This window comes from Pongo abelii, chromosome 3 (assembly GCF_028885655.2).
Source record: "Pongo abelii isolate AG06213 chromosome 3, NHGRI_mPonAbe1-v2.0_pri, whole genome shotgun sequence".
NCBI classification, from domain to species: Eukaryota; Metazoa; Chordata; class Mammalia; order Primates; family Hominidae; genus Pongo; species Pongo abelii.
The window spans coordinates 130,546,986-130,567,237 of NC_071988.2; the positions used below are offsets into that span (position 1 = coordinate 130,546,986).

Genomic DNA, 20,252 nt, shown 5'->3' on the forward strand with positions numbered 1-20,252 from the left:
TGCCTCAGCCTCCCGAGTAGCTGGGACTACAGGCACCCACCACCATGCCTGGCTAATTTTTTGTATTTTTAGTCGAGACAGGGTTTCACCATGTTAGCCAGGATGGTCTCGATCTCCTAACCTGGTGATCCGCCCACCTCAGCCTCCCAAAGTGCTGGAATTACAGGCATGAGCCACCGCACCCGGCCTTACATACGTCTTTTGTTAGCAATAATTACAATAAAAATGTATATTGTTGTTCGTTTGTTTAGGGCTAGCATAGGTACAGCTGTTAGCTAAATGTTGCACAAAAATTATCAATAGCCCTAAATTTTAAATTAGGGCAGACTTTAAATAAATCAGATTGAAAGTTTAAATAAAATAGAAAATCCAAACTTTCTTTTGCCTTTTGATACCTCCTTCAGTTACCATTATTATAACATTTGAAAATAAACGTAGGCCAGGCATAGTGGCTCACAGCTAATCCCAGAGCTTTTAGAGGCCGAGGTGGGAAGATTGTTTGAGGCCATGAGTTAGAGATCAGCATGGGAAACATGGCGAGACCCAATCTCTATAAAATATTTTTAAAAATAAATCGCTTGAGCCCAGGACTTTGAAGCTGCAGTGAGCTGTGACTGTACCATTAGACTCTAGCCTGGGTGACAGAGTGAGACGCTGTCTCAAACAAAGAAAAAAGAAAATAAATGGGGAAATTGTAATAATTTTACACTGATACTATTATATCTACCTAGAATGCTGAAATAATGACTCACATATATTATAGAGGTTTTATGCCTATGGTCCATTGATCTAATTGGTGTGATTAAACCTATATTCTAGACTTGGCTGGTGGCTCATGCCTTTAATCCCAGCACTTTGTGAGGCCGAGGCGGGTGGATCACCTGAGGTCAGGAGTTTGAGACCAGCCTGGCCAATGTGGTGAAACCCTGTCTCTACTAAAAATAGAAAACTTAGCTGGGCATGGTGGCGTGCACCTGTAGTCCCAGCTACTCGGGAGGCTGAGGCACGAGAATTGCTTGAACCTGGGAGATGGAGGTTGTGGTGAGCCAAGGTGGCACCACTGCACTCCAGCCTGGGTGACAGAGAGAGACTCTGTCTCAAAAATAAATGAATAAAATAAACCTATATTTTAATACAAGGTTTATATCACTCATTCAATAAATGAATACCTATTGACCATCTACTATATGCTGGATGTATGTAAGGCACTTGCTATCAACTGGCGTAAAGTATAATACCCATGGCAAAAATGAAATAAGTGGTCATCAGCTTTTTTTTCCTCCCACATTTCAAATTGTGTATAAACTATATTCTGTTACTGATTTTATGTCATATTTTACTAATGTAGTCTATATTGTTCTTTGTTGATTTGTATCTGCATTCACCAAATAGATAGCATATTAAAGGCTTGAAATTAAAGCCTCGTATTTAATAACAATTTTAAAAAATCTCCGTTTAGTTGTTGTGGAAAGAAGGCTGACATAAAGAAAATGAAGAGCCGGGGGGAGATTCCTTCTTCATTAAAAATAAAAATATCTAAACAACTGCAAAATACTTCTTTTATACGACTCACTATTGCCACAAGAACCTCATAACAGGGAATTTTCAAAACGAACAACATAAAACACATAGAACATGATATGATTGATTAATGTAAGGAGCCACAGCATTGACCTCACTCCATCAACAATGGCCAATTCCATACCTGCCACCAACAGAAGGCTACAGTTTTTGGTATCCAAGGAGAAAAAACAATTGAGGAAGCATTTAAAACTGCACTAGATTATAAAAAGTGTTTGGGAGAAACTATGAAATAATGAGCACAACACTTTTAAAAGAAGGGGATAATGGAAGAAGAATTGTCAGCCTTAAAAGAGGAAGGTTGGCATGTATGTAATTGAAGAATGACAGGACATTTATAGCATTGTTTGTTGTGGGTCTTCCTCTGACACAAGAGCAGACATCAGAGAAAACAAAACTGAGCTGAGCTCTGCTCTAACATAATATGTTTCCTAATTACAGAAACCTCAACAGTACGAGCTGCTGAGTAAACCAGAGTTACCATGTAGGGTAGAAAGAAAAATCTGAGATTTGCACTAAAATGGAAAGTTTTCTTTACTTACTGGAAGACCAAGGGGTCCTCTGTCACCCTTTTGACCTGGTTCACCCTTCAATCCTTTAACACCATTTAACCCTGGTTCACCCTAAATGCAAAAGCAAATGCCAATTTTGGTTGCTATTATGGGTGTTTAAACTGTGAGAGAAGACAGCCAGTCTCTGAAATAGTTGCAGATTCCAGTTTTAGGAAACAGCAGAGTCAGGCTAGATTTGTCTTGCACCAAACATTAATTTTTAAAGTTAAAATAGTTACTAAACTGACATCAACAATTAATATTCCAGAAATCAAAACTCCCAAGAAAGTGTGCTCCTTACAATAAAAATATGTATGGTTGAATTCCTAAATTTTTCAGTTCAATCTCAAGGAAATTCATGTTATACCACACTTTTATGATCAAATAATTCAAAGACAATCGAATGCAGGATGCTGAAGAAGATTCGGTAGAAAAAAAACCCACTCTGCTGGAATGGAAAACTGGAATATGCAGGACAGGGTTATAGACAGATATTTTAAGCCTTTAAGCATGTTGCCCAAGGGAATGAACTAAAAATGTAGCAGCTGATGTTTGAAGTAATGCCATTTAGCGAGTCCTCATTCACTGCCCTTGCCAAGTCAGATCCCTACATGGACTAATCAACAAATCACCAATCCCAGGAGAAAATATGAAGATCAAAGAACTTAAATGTAGTTTTACTAACTATCCATCTGCCCAATGTTAGAATAAAGAAAGTATGAATTTAACTCAGGGTGACATTATAAAAGCCACGGTAAATGATAAATTCTTGACTCTATTTTTAAAAACCAAGGAATACAGTATACCTATTTTCCATCAGTAACAGCATGTTAGATACCAAGTTCTGACCTGTATACTTTTCAACTTTTAAGTGTAGACATGAATTTGCCAAGAAAATCTTGAAGGACTTGTGAAAGAAAGATGATTTCAGACACAAATACCCTATAGAGTCTTGCTGGGTGGGGGCAGGAAAGGGGAGAGGCTATACTAACATGGCAGAAGGGGTTTTTAACCTGGGTAGTATTTACTCAACTTGCCTGATGATATAAGTCAGTGTAGCGCTTGTTAAACATGAAGAGTTCAGGGCCCCACCCAGTCCATGGTAGCACAGAAATGGGTATCTCTAATAAGTCTCCCAGGTGATTCTTATCAGGAAATTTTGGGAAACACTGAGCTAGATTCATGCATGGAATCATGCTATATATTTGAACTTTCAAAGGGGGTTGCAAAGTGATGAACACACTGGCATGGCATAAAAAATTTTCAGGATTTTGCAGATAGGATGTTTGCAGTACAGCTACTATAGCAAGTCCAAATGTGCTGGTGTTGGTAAGGTAGTATCCTGGGAATGCTACTGATTGAGGATACGATATTAAGGCCAAGGCTCAGTAGTCAGTGACTAATTTGAGATCCGTGGCTTTGCATGTGTGTGCACTTTCAGCAAGTGGTCTTGAGGTACTTGAGGTTAAATCCAGTGACAGAAAGACCAAATTTCAAGTCTGGACCTAAGTTCTAGTCCCAGATCTGTCATGAACTAGCTGTGTAATTAGGGGCAAATAACCTAAACTGTTTGGGCCTGAAGTTTATCATCTATGAAATCAGGGAACTTGCATAGATATCTATGAGGTCTTTTCAACTTTATTATTATCTGAAACTTATGATTTAAGTAAGAATTGAAGTTGTATGGACAAAATAAATTGTTGCATTTTAGAAATCAAAAGCATCTTGGGCATCTCCTAATCCAATGGTGATGGCATATCTGAATCACTTATGAAATTAAATATCTTGGTGACATTATCCTTAGTCATTATGACCAGGCTGGTTTTTGGTGGTATCTTGAAATCCAAGAGTAGGGCTGGGTGCGGTGGCTCATGCTTGTAATCCCAGCACGTTGGGAGGCCGAGGCGGGTGGATCACCTGGGGTCAGGAGTTCGAGACCAGCCTGGCCAACATAGAGAAACCTTGTCTCTACTAAAAACACAAAATTAGCTGGGCGTGGTGGTGGGTGCCTGTAATCCCAGCTACTTGGGAGGCTGAGGTGGGAGAATCACTTGAACCCAGGAGGCGGAGGTTGTAGTAAGCCAAGACTGCACCATTGCACTCCAGCCTGGGAAACAAGAGTGAAACGCCATCTCAAAAAGAAAAAAAAAAAAAAAAAAATCCATGAGTAGGAAGCATTGATTTAGTCTAGATGGGGAAAAAGGCCCAGAGAGATTAAACGACTACTAAGATCACAAAACTGATAGATGGGGCTCTCTCTTCTGACCATCTCAGATAGTACTCTCACCCACCCCAAAGTCTAATTCATGCTTCTGAGATACTGTTACTCACTGGCCTTACTGGAAGGTAAGGTAGTCTAAGAAGAATAAAGAGGCATGAACCCATTCTTGGGTGTCACCTGCCTGACTGGGAAAAGGAAACCCAGATTTCCTGAGTCAGACCAATACCTGCCACCACCCCTAGAGCTGGGTGAGCCAAAGAGAGCCAGCCTCCCCAGAGGAGACAGTGGCCTGCCTCTGGGTTTTGTGACACCTAGTGCCAACATTGCCTTTATGTGTCTCCCCAGCCCCTACCTGTTAGTTGCACCAACTCACTACTGAGGCACTCTCAGGAGTTCATGAACCTTCTTTCAAGCAGGGTTGAGGATGAGTTATAGAATTTTTCTGTTCAGAACCAAGTATCACATAGCAACAATAACAGCTGTCGTTTGACATTTATCAACAGCTGCACCAGATATTTTGCTAAGTGTTTTATAATCATACCTCATTAAGTTATCACAGCACTGTAAGGTGAGTTACCCAGTTGAGTAAATAAAGGATTAGAGAGGGTCCATAATCTGCTCAAGGTGATATGGCCTGGCAAGATTGAGATTAGAACATAAGTCTTCATCACGTATGCTCCCTGAAAGGGGGAGGTTGTCTTTCGGGCTTATTTTAATCCGACAGGATGTCCTCACGGTCTAGACTAAGGCAAAGGACAGGTGGAGACCATCTTCATCATGCAAGCTACACTAATTCTGACAAAGAGGAGCTTTTCTCCCTTGTTCTCTTCTTAACCCAAAAGAATAGACTGCATGTAAGTGATGTGATCTTCTTCCCGGTATAGCACACCTGAAATACCCCACCCACTTGTAGACCAATGACCTCTGGGCGAGTACAAAATTAAGATACTGGAGAGGCAAAGAATTTAGATGTGGTATGACTACATGGCAAGCAAGAAATATCAATTAATAACATCCAAATATACAGCTAGAGACACCATTAAGAAAAGCATCTAGACTAGTCTGAGAATCTCATCAGATTCACTTCTAAATGGTTGACTTGAGTACATTATGATTTGTAATTTGAGAAGCTTACATAGTGACCAGGAAAAAGGCAAAATGAGGAACAATTTATCTCCAGGTGATATCATTTAAATTTGTTATAAGTCATTTTGTATTATGAGATTTTAACATCTGGATGCTTAAAGGCTCAAAGATTATCAACATTACTTGACAAATAAATAAGACAGGACAGACATGCTTCTGTCATGCTTCTCCATGATTATCAAGGAAGCAGAAATCAAATAATCAAGGGATTTGTTGGATTACCTTTGGTCCAGGAAGTCCATGAGGTCCCTGAAAATGGAAAACAGAGCTTTTAATTAAGAATTGATTCATCGTTTCCCAGCAAGAGTGAATATTATATCACATAACAAAAGAGATGTGAGACAAGCATCTTCTTGTTTGAGCTATAGCTAGAGGCAGGCTAGTGGATGTTATTTATTACCCACCAAAAGTTCCTTCCAGCTCTTGGATTGCTCTGTAACAGGAAATTCATTAATAGCAATTCTGTCTGCTAATACCTTTGAGGAGGGAGAAATCCGCCAGGGTTACATGGAAGAAAGAAGTAGGAAAAAGAGGTATTCTGAACTCAAATTACCATTACAAAGTCTGAGTGGAATACGTGAGATGCTTCATGAGTTTAAATGAAATAAAAATATGACTTCAAAGAGAAATTTGCCAAAGAGAAGCCCCAGACTTTAAGTGCCAGGGAAGAGGAGAAGTTTTCCATTAACTCCTCCAGACCCAAGGTATTGAAGAATCTAAAGGAGACATGAAGTGAGGAGATGACGCCCAAATTTGGGATTCTGTAGCATCATTTATTTAAGATTAAAGAAAAGATTATTATGTAGGAAAGCTAAGCATTATTATTTAGATTGCATTTATTTTTACAAAAACAAATTCCTCAAAGCTCTTGTAATAATTGTTTATCAGTGGAAGAAAGTCATAATGCATGCATGAATCAGGATTACAAAACACATATTTTGTAGAAAATCTAAATATACAGACTAGTCAACTTAAATTAACTAAGGTTACTGTGGATTGCTGTAAACCTTTCAAGTGATTTAAACAAACTCTTTGGAGAAAGGAGTATTTAAATATCCATCAGTAAAATTATAAAACTGCAAGAAAAAGTTTTTATTAAGCAATGCCTATATATTTGTTACATATGTCCACATTAGAATAATATTTTCCTTTCAATAAGTTTCAGATAAGCATTTTCAGGAAATGGCTATTACTTTATCAGGTATTCTTACCTCATTTTAATAATGGCTTAAAATTCCTCTAAACTAATTAATTTTATGATATGCACAGGCTGTAGCATTTTCTAATTTAACCTTCTATCTTATAGTAGAGGGAGTATTTTTAAAAAGCCAAAAGTATGCCATTTGCTTAATTCTTAATGAACCATCTAGTTTTAAGAAAATGAGGTCACACTGGGCGAGGTGGCTCACATCTGTAATCCTAACACTTTGGGAGGCCAAGGCAGGTGCATCACTTGGGCCCAGCAATTTGAGAACAGCTTGGGTAATGTGGTGAAACTTCATCTATTCAAAAAATACAAAAATTAACTGGGCGTGGCTGGTGGCATGTGCCTGTAGTCCCGGCTACTCAGGAGTTTGATGTGGGAAGATCACCTGAGCCTAGGAGGTAGAGGTTGCAGTGAGCCATGATCGTGCCACTGTACTCCAGCCTGGGTGACAGAGTGAGACCCTGTCTCAAAAAAAAAAAAAAAAAAAAAAAAAAGAAGGAAGAAGGAAGAAAGAAGAAGAAAAAGAAAATAAGGTCAATAATAATTGTTTATGTTATAAAATAGAAATGGAGCTAGTCACTGGCTATGCTCTTGGCTTAGATCATTCCAATAATGCTCTTTCTTGTGCAATGGGAGGAAAGAGTGACCATAATTTACTTATTCTGTAATACTGAAGTCCTTTCATTTATTGACACCTGAGAGACACATGTGACCTTCCAGCCTGCCTGACTTGCTCTTATTCTGCCCCAGTCAAAAGCATTTGAAGCACTCTGCCTTCGACATTCTAACTTTAACACAACTGTCATTGGTTTGACATTTAGAGAATTATACTTGCTTAATGGCTGCCTTCCTCACTGGACATCAGTTTCTTAAGGGCAGGGCCACTGTCACCATTGGCCACTGCAAGACACCTGCAGTTAACATTGGCCCTGGCTCAATGAATCAATCAAAGTATCATAAAAGTAAGAAGGATAAGATCTAACAATATATGTTATCTGAGGAAGTAAGCTTCAATTTTTATCATACTATTTTACAAATATTCTTTTTTAAAATTGACACATAATAACTATATATTTATGGATATAATGTGATGTTTCGATACCTTATACATAAATGTTCCTATTGAACATTTCATTAAAGAGTTCAAACCTCAAACTTTGTCAGAAACATTCTTTAATGGCTATTATTACTATTATTACTATTATTATTTTTGAGATAGAGTCTCACTGTCTCCCAGGCTAAAGGGCAAGGGCACGATCACAACTCACTGCAACCTCGGCCTCCCTGGGCTCAGGCAATCCTCCCACCTCAGCCTCCTGAGTAGCTGGGACTACAGGCATGTGCCACCATGGCCAGTTAATTTTTGTATTTTTTGTAGAGATGGGGTTTTGCCATGTTGCCCAGACTGGTAACTCCTGACCTCAAGTGATCGGCCCACCTCGGCCTCCCAAAGTGTTGGCATAAGCCATTGTGTTCAGCCGATTCTAAATCTTATTCTGCTGGTATCAGGTTAGATGAGTGGCCAGATAAAATGATTTGCCAGTGTTCACGCTGTAAGGTTGTAGTAGAGCTTGCTATATGTGTCTGTCTTTCCTCACCTTTATCGCAAAACTACTCTATCTCTTCCCAACATATGTGTTTGGGAGAGTGAATGACAACACTGTAAAGTTAATATATCTCAAAGCACCTGGTATTTTTCATCCATTTCACAGAGAGTAGTACAAAATACAAGCTGGCTGTTTAGAGGGATGTGTTCATGTTCTCTCTAGTAGCATGCTCATAAATAAGCAATTACATTTCAGGAAGAAGGGAAACTTACCATGGGGCCAGGTGGGCCATGGGGACCTGGTGGGCCTGGTGGGCCTATGATCTGTATGTCCAAAAAATAAAAATGTATTTGGTTACTTCATTTAGATAAGGCAGTTCAACTTGAATCTTGTGCTGGGGTTCTGCTAAGGCCATTAGTAGTTGGAGAGGAAGAAAGATACTAGAATAAGTGATGTGTTTGATTCTCTAGATTTAGAAATTCCCTTATGATAATTAAAAAAAAACTCCAAAAAAAAAGTTCTCCAAAAGCCAGAATAAATGAAAACTATGTTAAAAGAAAAGGAAGCAACTAATTACCAAGAAATGCTATAATGTCACTACTATCAAACTCAAATATTTCACTAAGCATAAGCAGGGCTCTGGAGAAACAAACAAGTGTGTTCTATATTCACAAAGATCTATCCATTGTTAGGAGAAAACCATTGATTTTTTTCCTCAGGATTAGACAGTCCTCTGAAAACCTGCTTCTACCTCAGACCTCTGATATATTTTGTCTCTCACTGTGCGAGGCTGACGGATGTTTCTTCTACAGTTTGACAAACCAAGAGGTTTGAGGTCTGTCTACTGTTGTGCAGCCATCTGGCAGAGGTGGAACAGGTAAGTAATGGGTCAGTGTGTGAGGAGGTTCAGGAACCATGGAAGTTCAGCCACCATGGACTTACAGAAGGACCCTGTGGACCCGGCATTCCAGAATCTCCTTTTTCTCCTTTCATTCCATTAGCTCCCTACAAATAACCATTAAGCAGAGTTAAGCAGGTAAAGTTATTTCCAGCATAAGAGACAACTGAATTTTCTCCCCAAACCCATTGTTCTCTTGACATTTTATAATATTATGCACTTGCTACATAAAAGAAGGATTTATCTCCCTGAATTCTAGCTTAAAATAGCAAGCTTATTAAGATCCCTAGGATTATGGGTGATATGTAGAATAAAATATAAAGTAAATAAAAACTAGTTTGAGCTTGATTGGTTAAAGACCTACAGTGTTAAATACATTGAGTTATAAATGTTATATCTTTTATGGTGGTGTGCAATTTAAACAGCAAAGGTAAGTCTTTTAACTTAGTTTTTACTGACATTTATATACTTCCTTGTTTTATAAAAAAGTCTAAGGCAGTGGCATTTACTGCATTTTTTAAAACAATTTTTACATTTTCTCCTCCAAATTCTCAGTTAGAATTATGAGGAAAACCATAAAACACCATCTCATAGTGTCACAGACACAGAGGACACTTTCCAGAGTAATTTGTTTTTTAATTGTCCTATATTTTTCGGCTCATTTCTTTATTACGGTTTATTTTACAATAACCAGTTACCACCATCTTATGCATACTAAATTAAAGTGACCAACTATGTTTATTTTATTATCTTCTAGGGAAAACAATTCAGGAAAACATGAAGGCTTACTTTATAATTCATTTGGTTACATGCCTTACAATTTGAGTTCCCTAGAGTAATTAACCAATAATACCTCAAATATTTCAAAATAAAAATATGAGATGAACCACTAGATGAGATTGCAGCTAATAATATAACTCTTTTCTGATTGTTTAATTTATCTTAATAAGAACATAACATAAAAAGTATAAACAAACAGAAAGTATAAACATACCGGTAATCCAGGAAGTCCAATTCCTCCTTTTTCACCTGTCATACCTGGGTCCCCCATGTCTCCCTTTGAGCCTTTGAGTCCCTAAAAATGATAGACAGAGTTGGCATGTAAGCAGCATAATGACCCCTGATAATTAAATCCTAGGGAAAATACAATTCCAGATCAATTTCGTTAATAGGTGGGTTCAATGTTGAGATGATTCTGATTTTTGTTTTTAGAGTTATTTCTTACAGCAACCTTCTACATGCAATCAGTACTATTTCTCCTTGTAATGAAATAGATTAAGTTCTATTAGGCCATGTAAGCATGAAAAACATGAACTTAGGTTTTGACATAATTTCTCCTGATTTTGTATTTTTACCTGGCAGCTAATTCTATCTCACCAGACCTGAAAACAACTTAATAGATTTAATTCTCAACAATACAGGATGTATTTTGAACTGGGACCTAGTGTTATATAATAACAAATGTCCAAATTTCTCTCATCTCTACCCACTATACTCCCCTCCCTCCTAACTGCACACAGAAGTTCCAGTCACCATCAGTTTTCAATGGTCCAGTCTACAGACTGGTAAATCATTGGATCATTTACTGCATACTAACACTCAATCAATGCTTAAAAGTATGACAACCTCTTCACAGTGTTCTTATTTTGTTCTCATGATGTCTCTATGAGGTGAGTCAGAATGGTATTTTTATTCTCCTTTACAGTGAGGAAACAGATAAATATGCATTTTGAATGTTAACAAATCTGAATTTTGTAATTTTTTTTTTTTTTGAGTTGGAGTCTCACTCTGTCACCCAGGCTGGACTGCAATGGCGCGACCTTGGCTCACTGCAACCTCCGGCTCCTGGGTTCAAGCCATTCTCCTGCTTCAGCCTCCCAAGTAGCTGGGACTACAGGCATGTGCCACCATGCCCAGCTAATTTTTGTATTTTTAGTAGAGACGAGGTTTCACCATGTTGGCCAGGCTGGTCTCAAACTCCTGACCTCAGGTGATCTGCTCACCTTGGCCTTCCAAAGTGCTGGGATTACAGGCGTGAGCCACCATGCCTGGCCTGAATTTTATAATATTAATATTGACATTAATTTATATTTTTAAGCATTTTCATCCTAGGAAACTCACTTCAATATAATGATGGCACATTCTTCAGTAGAGATGATCATAGTTATTATGGTAAGGGGCTTCTAGGCTGCAGAAACCTGTTTATCTTTTCTTTATTAAAAACTATGGAGAAAAATTATTTATGGAAAGGAACTTTTCTTGTTAACTGTACCTATTTAATAGCATTCAGAATTACCCAATGGGTGAGGAGGTGCCTGAATGAATAGATGGATCCTACTGATTAATAAGACCTGGATTATTTTTAGGGATCTAGTGATAGCAGCAGGACGGCAACCCACTGTACTTAGTGATAGAAGAAGACCTTGCAAAGCCTACAGAAGAAAAAAAAAAAGCTAGCTACTATATCTGTAGGAGCCATATTGTATATCATTATGCATGTCAAATTAATTACTTATGACCAATGGTCAGAGAAGTAACATAGACAGACTTTAAAATTCTAAGTGATCTATGATATAGCAAATCATCTAAGGTATCTATGTTTCTGTTTACCACATGTTCATTTAATATGGCATTATTATTATTTCAGCATATAACTCTGATAGTAAAAATAATCCTAAACCTAATTTTCCTATCTAATACTTTCTTCTGAGGAGTATATGTTCACTAACTGTATTAAGAATCCTTTTGATTTCTTATGATTTTCCTGATTTTAGCCATTTCTTGGGTAAATAATGGAAATCAAGAAAACACGAAAGATCTTGAAATTAACCCTTTTGATTCCATTCCAAATTCTGAATACTGTCCACGTTCTCCAACTCAGATTCTTTTAGGGCAGGGGTCGCCAAACCATGGCTCACAGGCCAAATTCATCCCAGGGATTGTTTTTGTACAGAGTGAATTTAAAAAAAAATTATTGAGGTGTTAACCAAAAATAAATAAATAAAAAGGAAACTTCAACACAGATTGTATGTGACCTGTAAAGCCTAAAGCATTTACTATCTGGACCTTTATTAACAAAGCTGGCCGACTTCTGTTTTAGAGGGAACCCTCAGAGATATACTACCATACTCTGTCAAGCTACAAGTTCCCTGCTTGTTTCTGTATTTTCTAAGGATCTAGGGATTAGGTGTCATCTTTATTTGGGAAAAGAAAACATTGTCTAAATAAGGCATATAGGCAAGATTTAGTTTTGTGGAAACTATGGTCACTGATTTTAATCTTGACATATTTGTATTCACTGACAAAAATTAGGCTAGTTTTACTAACTTGGTAATGATTTTACAAGTCTATTAAAAATTTGCAGGGGAGTCACTGGTAGGTTGATATAAAGTATTAAGAACAAAACTGAAGTATCATATGGCTTAGATGTTTTTGCAAAGAAAACTAATGTCTAATTTCAAACTAATTGCTTTTTAGAGTCAATGAAGTCTCTAGAACAAATGGTTAAAAGAAAGAGGGTATCAAATATCAATGCTCATGACATTTTGGCTTCAAACCTACAATAAAAGTAGTAATCAAGAATGATGTTTTAAATAATAGTATATATCTTTGAAAATTACCTGCTCTCCATCCATTCCTGGGATTCCTGGAGATCCTTGCTCTCCCTATTAAGATAAAAATAGATGACTTGCCTCCATTCTCATTGGTAACATACTGCACTACATAAAAAAATGATGCTAGTTGGTTAACAGCACAATTTGACTTTCAGCAAATACATCATAACCCAAGAATATTCTATTATAGCACATATCTAAACTAAGAGAAGTAATAATCTTTCTTCAAGATTATGTATAGTATTTATATATAGCTAAGATCCAATGCTTTTAGTGTTTTTATTTTCTCTCCATGTGAGATGCAGGCTAAAAAAGAGTGGTCAAGGAAAACTGATAGACATAATTTGATAGCTGACCATATCCTATAGCAACAACCTATCTGCCTCAGTTAGTTAATTTTTTTCTCCATACAACCTCTCTATGATTTCTCTTACTTTCCAATTTCAGTAAAAAGGAAAACGTAACAGTTAACCTAAAAAAATAAAATGCAAAGCCCCATGAATTTTCAACATTTTAATTGGCACAGTTCAAACAGTTAGTTACAAATTCATGATTGTGAGTGTGTAATTTCCAGAAAAGCCTCACTGAAGGATATCATAAATCAGATATCTTAATCCATATAAAATTACTTTTGGATCAATTCAATTTCTTATACTGTGCTATGAATGAACTAAAATTTACTATTCGTGTTATGATTTATAAGGATTTTTGACAAACTCAAAATATAGAGATTTTTGTTTGCTTTTTTAAACTGAAGATGTTCCATTAAAAGCAAATTTATACAATATGCCAGAAAGTTAATCGAACAGCAAATGTTTAGTCACTTTTCAGTTTTGAAAGGTGACTAAATAAATTCCTTGAAAAGTAAGCATTATTTTGTATCAACGAGTCATTTATGTGGATCCCATTACAAATATCCCCAAATCCCACACTGTGGAAACTTTGTAAAAACAGCTCTTCTAAGTGTGAGAGGCCTTCCTCACAGACAGATTTCCAACGGAGCTGACCTGAGGCTATATTTTCTAGAAAGGCCTGTTTGGTGATACTATAAACCACAATACTGAAATGGCTAGAGCTCCTTTCCCTGGTAAAAACTTTAAGAGCTATGAGGTACAGCATGAAATTTGAGCTTTCCAGTGTTTAAGGAAGGCATGATCTTGTGGTTATAAACAAATGAAGCAAGAAAAGCGGCGAGGGAAGGGCCTTTTCTTATTTCAGATTTCCTGCTCTTTGTGGTAGCAGCAAAGTTTATTTTGCCACAAACAAGTCTGCTGAGGTTGGATGCACCTGGCTAACCCCTAGCTTCATTCAGAGTCTGAATACTTGTCAGCACTGTGGGTCCAATAATGATGGCTTTGCTAGGCTTTTCCCTTTAAAATACGACTCACAAGTGTTTAAAAGAAAAACACAATTCATGAGTTATTCATTTATCCTTCACCCCTCAAATGGGGTTTGTAAGAGTTATTTGATGTGTAGGGAATCAAACAATTCTGTGTGATAAATGAAGGAGAAATGCTAATTGAGTAAGTTCCCATTCAGTCTGAGTTCCAAGATCAGAAGGGGTTCTATACTTGACTCAGGCTACACTTTGCTGTCTCTTAGTCATAGCTACATTCCACCCCAATTATCCCAACCTTCTCAAGGACAGATCATGAAAAACATAAAGGACTATATCAGCTAACACAAGATCTCAATTATAAGACCATTGTGGGTTGGGTGGGGTAGGGATGACAGCATACTGGGAAGGATGGCAAGGGTAGGAGGTAAGCGAGAATGACTCAACCCTCCTCCATATTGCTTGGCTAGATATTCATCTGGGCAACTTCTTCCTGTCTTTCAGTTTCAACTCAAGGCCACCCTTGGCTCTTAAGACTTAGAGGGACCTTCTATGCACTTACTCTATTAATAATTGTACCTTTACTTGCCTATCTTCCTCCCTAGGCCATAAGCCCTTTATTGGAATTTCTTTCTAGTATCCTTACTAGATATTAGTCCTTATCATAGAGTAGAGGCTCAAAAATTACTTACTGAATAACTGAATTAATACATGAATAGCAATTAGATTATAAAACCAGGGGAATATAGGTTTTAGTGATACAGATTTTTTTTACCTAGGAGGTCCTTTTTGCCTCTTTGGGTCAAAGAATGGGTGCCTTCGGGGCTTCTCTAGGCCTTTGGACTGTAGAGAAGAGAAAAGTCCTGGAAACTTTTGAGGTTTGTGGGAAATGAGATATGTATTTAGCTTTGGGGACAATTTTGGTTCTGGAGTCTTAGTCAAGTGAGGAGGTGAAATAATGAACTTAGACACTTGGTTGGTTCTACACAAAGGAAAAAAGAAATTGCAGATTTCCTTCTAGGATATCTAGTCCAGCTCACCAAGATATTACTGAATGGGGATCCAGGCAGTGTTGCTCACCAAGAATAAAGATTACGTGTAGGTTTTTTGTGTTATGTCTCTTAGGGACCAGAATGTGCTGGAGAAATAGAAAGTTAAAAATCCCAAACCTTATATTAATGTTATACATGAAATCTATTTGAAATTAGGATCTATGTTCTAAATATATAGGCAAGGAGCTCAGTAGTATTGTAATTTATATTCCTTTATATAATAGAAAAATAAGGTTTCTATATACTAGATTTCTGTTTTTAAGTATCTTGAGAGAGTGTGAAAGCTGATACGTGTGCGTGTGTGTTATGATAGACTTAGCAAATAAACTGCCTTAAGAAGCATTAACAAAAGATGAATTTTGAAATAACTTGAATCTCCTACAAGAATCCAATGACGAAAGTCATATTTCAACACATGTAGCTCAGTTCTGAAAAGCCAGAATCACTGGCCATGTGTTAATTGATCAAACATGGTTGAATGACTAAGCTTCAGTTTGGAGGGATAAAGCCATCAACAAAGTTTAGATATAAGCAAGCAATTCTAGCCTTCTACTATTTTTAGTTGGTATGTTTCATTAGATAAGATTTAAATGGCAAAATGTCTGAAAGTATATAATAAAGAATGCATTATGAAAAATGATTCCTAAAGTTTTGATTTGTGAATGCACCATACTAAAACTTTTCTTACTCTTTTTATTACAAAAGCATTAGAAGCAAGGATCTTTCTTGGTGTCAAGTTAAATTTTCTCTAATCCTCCTTTAATTAAACATTTTCTTTTGTTTTCATACACCACATTTAGTGTTTTTTACATTTATAATTTTTGCGGAACTTGTTTTTCCCTTGTTTAATATCTTTTTTCAATGTCTTCCCCTAAATTAAATTTCTCTCTCCTTTTCCTATTTTCCCTTCTTCTTTTCTAATTTTCTATCTTCCTTCAGTCCAGACCTCAATTTCTTTTTTTCGCTCTCTAAAACAATACTGTTGATCTCAGCTTCTTCAGCATTTTGTAAGACTGATTTTCAAAGATGCATATACTTAATGTGGGATTCTCTGCACTGTATGTGACAAATGGAAACAAGTAAATAAAGAATAACCTTTGGCCCTTGTAGTCCTTGAGGTCCAGGAGGTCCAGGGGGACCCTAAATCAAGAAAAAGCACAGTTTTTAAAAGTAGTAATTATATGTATTAAAATTCATGCCTTAAATAGGCACACTATACACCTTCCTTATTTCTATCATAATCAGATATCCCCAAATATAAATTTGCAATGAGGAAAAATTTTACTAGTTACATAATTAGAAAAAAACACCTATTTATATGCTAAAATATTAACACATTTGAGGTCAAAATAATATGGAAGGTGCTTCTGGGTAGATTCGGTAAGGCAATGTAAAATTGCTGCCATGCTCCACACTCATCGTATTGGGATGAATTAGCCTATGAATATTAGCTTTGTTTCTACATACACTTCTTACCCCTCCACCCCAAAGGCTTTGATTTCTCAAACTCTAAAGAATAAAGCTATATTGTTCAGACAAGGCCAGAGACTTCTAAGAAAATTAGCAATCACTTTTTTCTTGACCTTTTCACTAAGCAGACAAAGTGATTCAACTGGAGCAAATGTAAAAGATTATTAATACAAGAAAACATAAAATTAAGTATCAGATAAAAACAATAGCTACATTAGTACCATTTTGGCTGGCATGCATCAACACCAAATACAAAACCACAAACCACAGAAAGCATGCAATAGGAGTTACCGTGACAGTTAAGGTGGTAATCCTCTGTTGGGAAAATGTGTTGACAAAGACAGAGTTATCTATTTTGTGAGCCAAAGTACAGTAATACATTTGTGAAATAATCAACATTTTGAATATGTTTGGCTAGTCTGATATCTTATAAGGATTTGACAAGATACTGAGAACATATTACCCTATCTTCAATACAGTATAGTTGTAGAGATTTTTTAAAAATTATTTTTAGAAACCTATTTTAAAAATCTATGGCTGAAGAAAAAGAAATGTCAAAATTTTAATTCACCTGATTGAAAAAATAATGCAGTAAAGTCATATATGCTAGAGGCTTGTCAGTATAATTGTGGATTGAGAAATTTTGCTATTGATAAAAGCCCTATTCTACAGAGTACTTCATTAGAGAAAACTGAAATACCCAATTGCATATTTTTTCTCTTTTAGTCTGCAGCTCATTTGTTGCATTAAAACTAACTTTGTGTGTGTGTGTGTGTGTGTGTGCCATAACTAAAGAAATTAGTCGACATAGAATTAATCTAATTTCCTTTTTTGGGCATTCCAATTTTTTTGTGAACTTAATCAGAAAAACAAGTTGAGTTTTTAAAATTTATTTATTGATTGATTTATTACACTTAGGTTCTGGGATACATGTGCAGAACGTGCACATTTGTTACACAGGTATACACGTGCCATCGTGGTTTGCTGCACCCATCAACTCGTCATCTACATTAAGTATTTCTCCGAATGCTATCCCTCCCCTTGCCCCCCACCCCCTGACAGGCCCCGGTGTGTGATGTTCCCCTCCCTGTGCCCATATGTTCTCATTGTTCAACTCCCACTTATGAGTGAGAATATGCGGTGTTTGGTTTTCTGTTCCTGGGTTAGTTTGCTGAGAATGATGGTTTCCAGCTTCGTCCATGTCCCTGCAAAGGACATGAACTCATTCTTTTTTATGACTGCATAGTATTCTGTGGTGTATATGTGCCACATTTTCTTTATCCAGTCTATCATTGATGGGCATTGGGGTTGGTTCCAAGTCTTTGCTACTGTGAAGAGTGCTGCAATAAACATATGTGTGCATGTAGCTTTATAGTAGACTGGTACCAAAACAGATATATAGACCAATGGAACAGAACGGAGGCCTCGGAAATAACACCACACATCTACAACCATCTGATCTTTGACAAACCTGACAAAAACAAGCAATGTGGAAAGGATTCCCTATTTAATAAATGGTGTTGGGAAAACTGGCTAGCCATATGCAGAAAACTGAAACTGGACCCCTTCTTTAAACCTTATACAAAAATTAACTCAAGACGGATTAAAGATTTAAATGTAAGACCTAAAAGCATAAAAACCCTAGAAGAAAACCTAGGCAATACCATTCAGGACATAGGTATAGGCAAAGACTTCATGACTAAAACACCAAAAGCAGTGGCAACAAGAGCCAAAACTGACAAACAGAATCTAATTAAACTAAAGAGCTTCTGAATAGCAAAAGAAACTATCATCAGAGTGAACAGGCAACCTACAGAATGGGAGAAAATTTTTGCAATCTATCCATCTGACAAAGGGCTAATATCCAGAATCTACAAAGAACTTAAATTTACAAGAAAAAAAAAAAACCCCATTGAAAAGTGGGCAAAGGATATGAACAGACATTTTTCAAAAGAACACATTTATGCAGCCAACAAACATATGAAAAAAAGCTCATCATCACTGGTCTTTAGAGAAATGCAAATCAAAACCACAATGCGATACCATCTCACGCCAGTTAGAATGGCGATCATTAAAAAGTCAGGAATCAACAGATGCTGAAAAGGATGTGGAGAAATAGGAACACTTTTACACTGTTTGAGGGAGTGCAGACTAGTTCAACCATTGTGGAAGACAGTGTGGCAATTCCTCAAGGATCTAGAACTAGCAATACTATTTGACCCAGCAATCCCATTACGGGGTATATACTGAAAGAATTAATCTAATTTCTTAAACTGTTAGAGAACTGTAACAAAATATACTGTGTCTAAGTCTGAATCTCTAAAACATAATTCCTGATCCATGAATCATATTTTTGAATTAACATTTTTCTGGTCTAGGTTCTGTGCTGAAAGTTCTATGGGGTTGATAACCACTTTATGAAATCACAGAGGGGAGAACATTTCCTTTAGGGACTCTGGTCATAGAGAAACAATATTCAATTACATTCAAACTCGTAGATATCAGTTGAACACCATCCTTCTGTTTTCCACTATTCCACTCCAGTTTCTGATTTGAGCTGTTGTTACTGTTTTTTTTTTTTTAAATTGTTGTAAAAGGTAAAATGTCCACAAACTGGGGGCAAGGTTATAAGAAAAAAATAAGGTCCCAGAATTTTACACCACCAGATCTGTGTAATGTAATTCCATTCAGTTTATGCTTCAGGAATTCACCTAGAACAAGAATTGGATTTGTAGTTATGATAAAGCTACTTTTTTTTGTTTTTCCTACAGTGTAGAGAAGTCATTTAAACAAGGCTATTAGAAAATTAAGGAGTAGAAATAATTTCTTTATCATTGTCTTCCAATTTACATGTTACTTTTTAACTAGAAAACAGGATCATAAAGCCCTAAAAAGGAAAGGGAGCTTCAAATTTGAGCTCTCTGAGGTTTTCCAACATGTACCATATATTAATTCATTTTTCACTTGAACATAATGCTAGTTTGTATTTTTTTAAATTTAAGGATAACAACATGTTTAATAATGAGCTGCAAAATAAAAGAATATTATTAATAGTAACTGACCTAACGGAATTTAAATGATTTTGTTAAATAACTATGTTTGTGAAACTTTAAAATTCTTTAATGTTCCATCCAGCTAATAGGTTTCAATGACAACAAACTGAGCTAACTTCACAAATACATAGTCTTGACCATCATCTGGAAGCACCAGTATGCAGACACAGAGAGAAGTCCTAACGATGTGGCTCACTGTGCATTTCTTATATGTGGTAAATCCAAGTTAAAGCTATATAAACTCAACAGGATTCTCTCTTGAACTCAAATAATGATTTGAAAGTCAGAATTTTTGGTGATGATGGAGAAAGACACGGCATTCTCTAGTGAGACACGATGTGAAATGGGAGGCATGAACTACAGAAACTGCAAATTGGGTAAAGCCCAGCAGCCTGCTTTGTGATTTATTCCCTGAAATGTTTATCTGAATCTCTTTAGAATTAAAGGTTACCTTCTTTCATTTCTCATAATGATGAAAGCTTAAACTCGCCCATGATTCATACTAGAGAACAGGTTTAGTTTAGATGGCGATGAGAATTTTTTAAAGAGTCAGTTAGGAAACAGAGGTTTTACTGC

The 20,252-nt window shown here is 36.6% G+C and overlaps 1 protein-coding gene across 50 annotated transcripts in view; it reads right to left on the reverse strand.

Moving 5' to 3' along the window:
* The window catches only part of COL25A1 (collagen type XXV alpha 1 chain), a 430,187-nt gene that overhangs the window by 26,004 nt on the left and 383,931 nt on the right, over positions 1-20,252 (reverse strand). For 26 of the 50 annotated variants that reach the window (XM_054554287.2, XM_054554264.2, XM_054554269.2 and 23 more), the window contains 7 exons: positions 16,249-16,293; positions 12,772-12,816; positions 10,146-10,226; positions 9,196-9,258; positions 8,526-8,576; positions 5,722-5,748; positions 2,124-2,204 (listed from right to left, as the gene is read on the reverse strand). In XM_054554287.2, the coding sequence (XP_054410262.1) occupies positions 2,124-2,204; positions 5,722-5,748; positions 8,526-8,576; positions 9,196-9,258; positions 10,146-10,226; positions 12,772-12,816; positions 16,249-16,293 (393 nt within the window). Of the gene's footprint in view, positions 1-2,123; positions 2,205-5,721; positions 5,749-8,525; positions 8,577-9,195; positions 9,259-10,145; positions 10,227-12,771; positions 12,817-16,248; positions 16,294-16,914; positions 16,939-20,252 lie in introns of all 50 variants that reach the window. The other 24 variants (XR_008524677.2, XM_054554298.2, XM_054554273.2 and 21 more) reach the window with 2 other exon arrangements.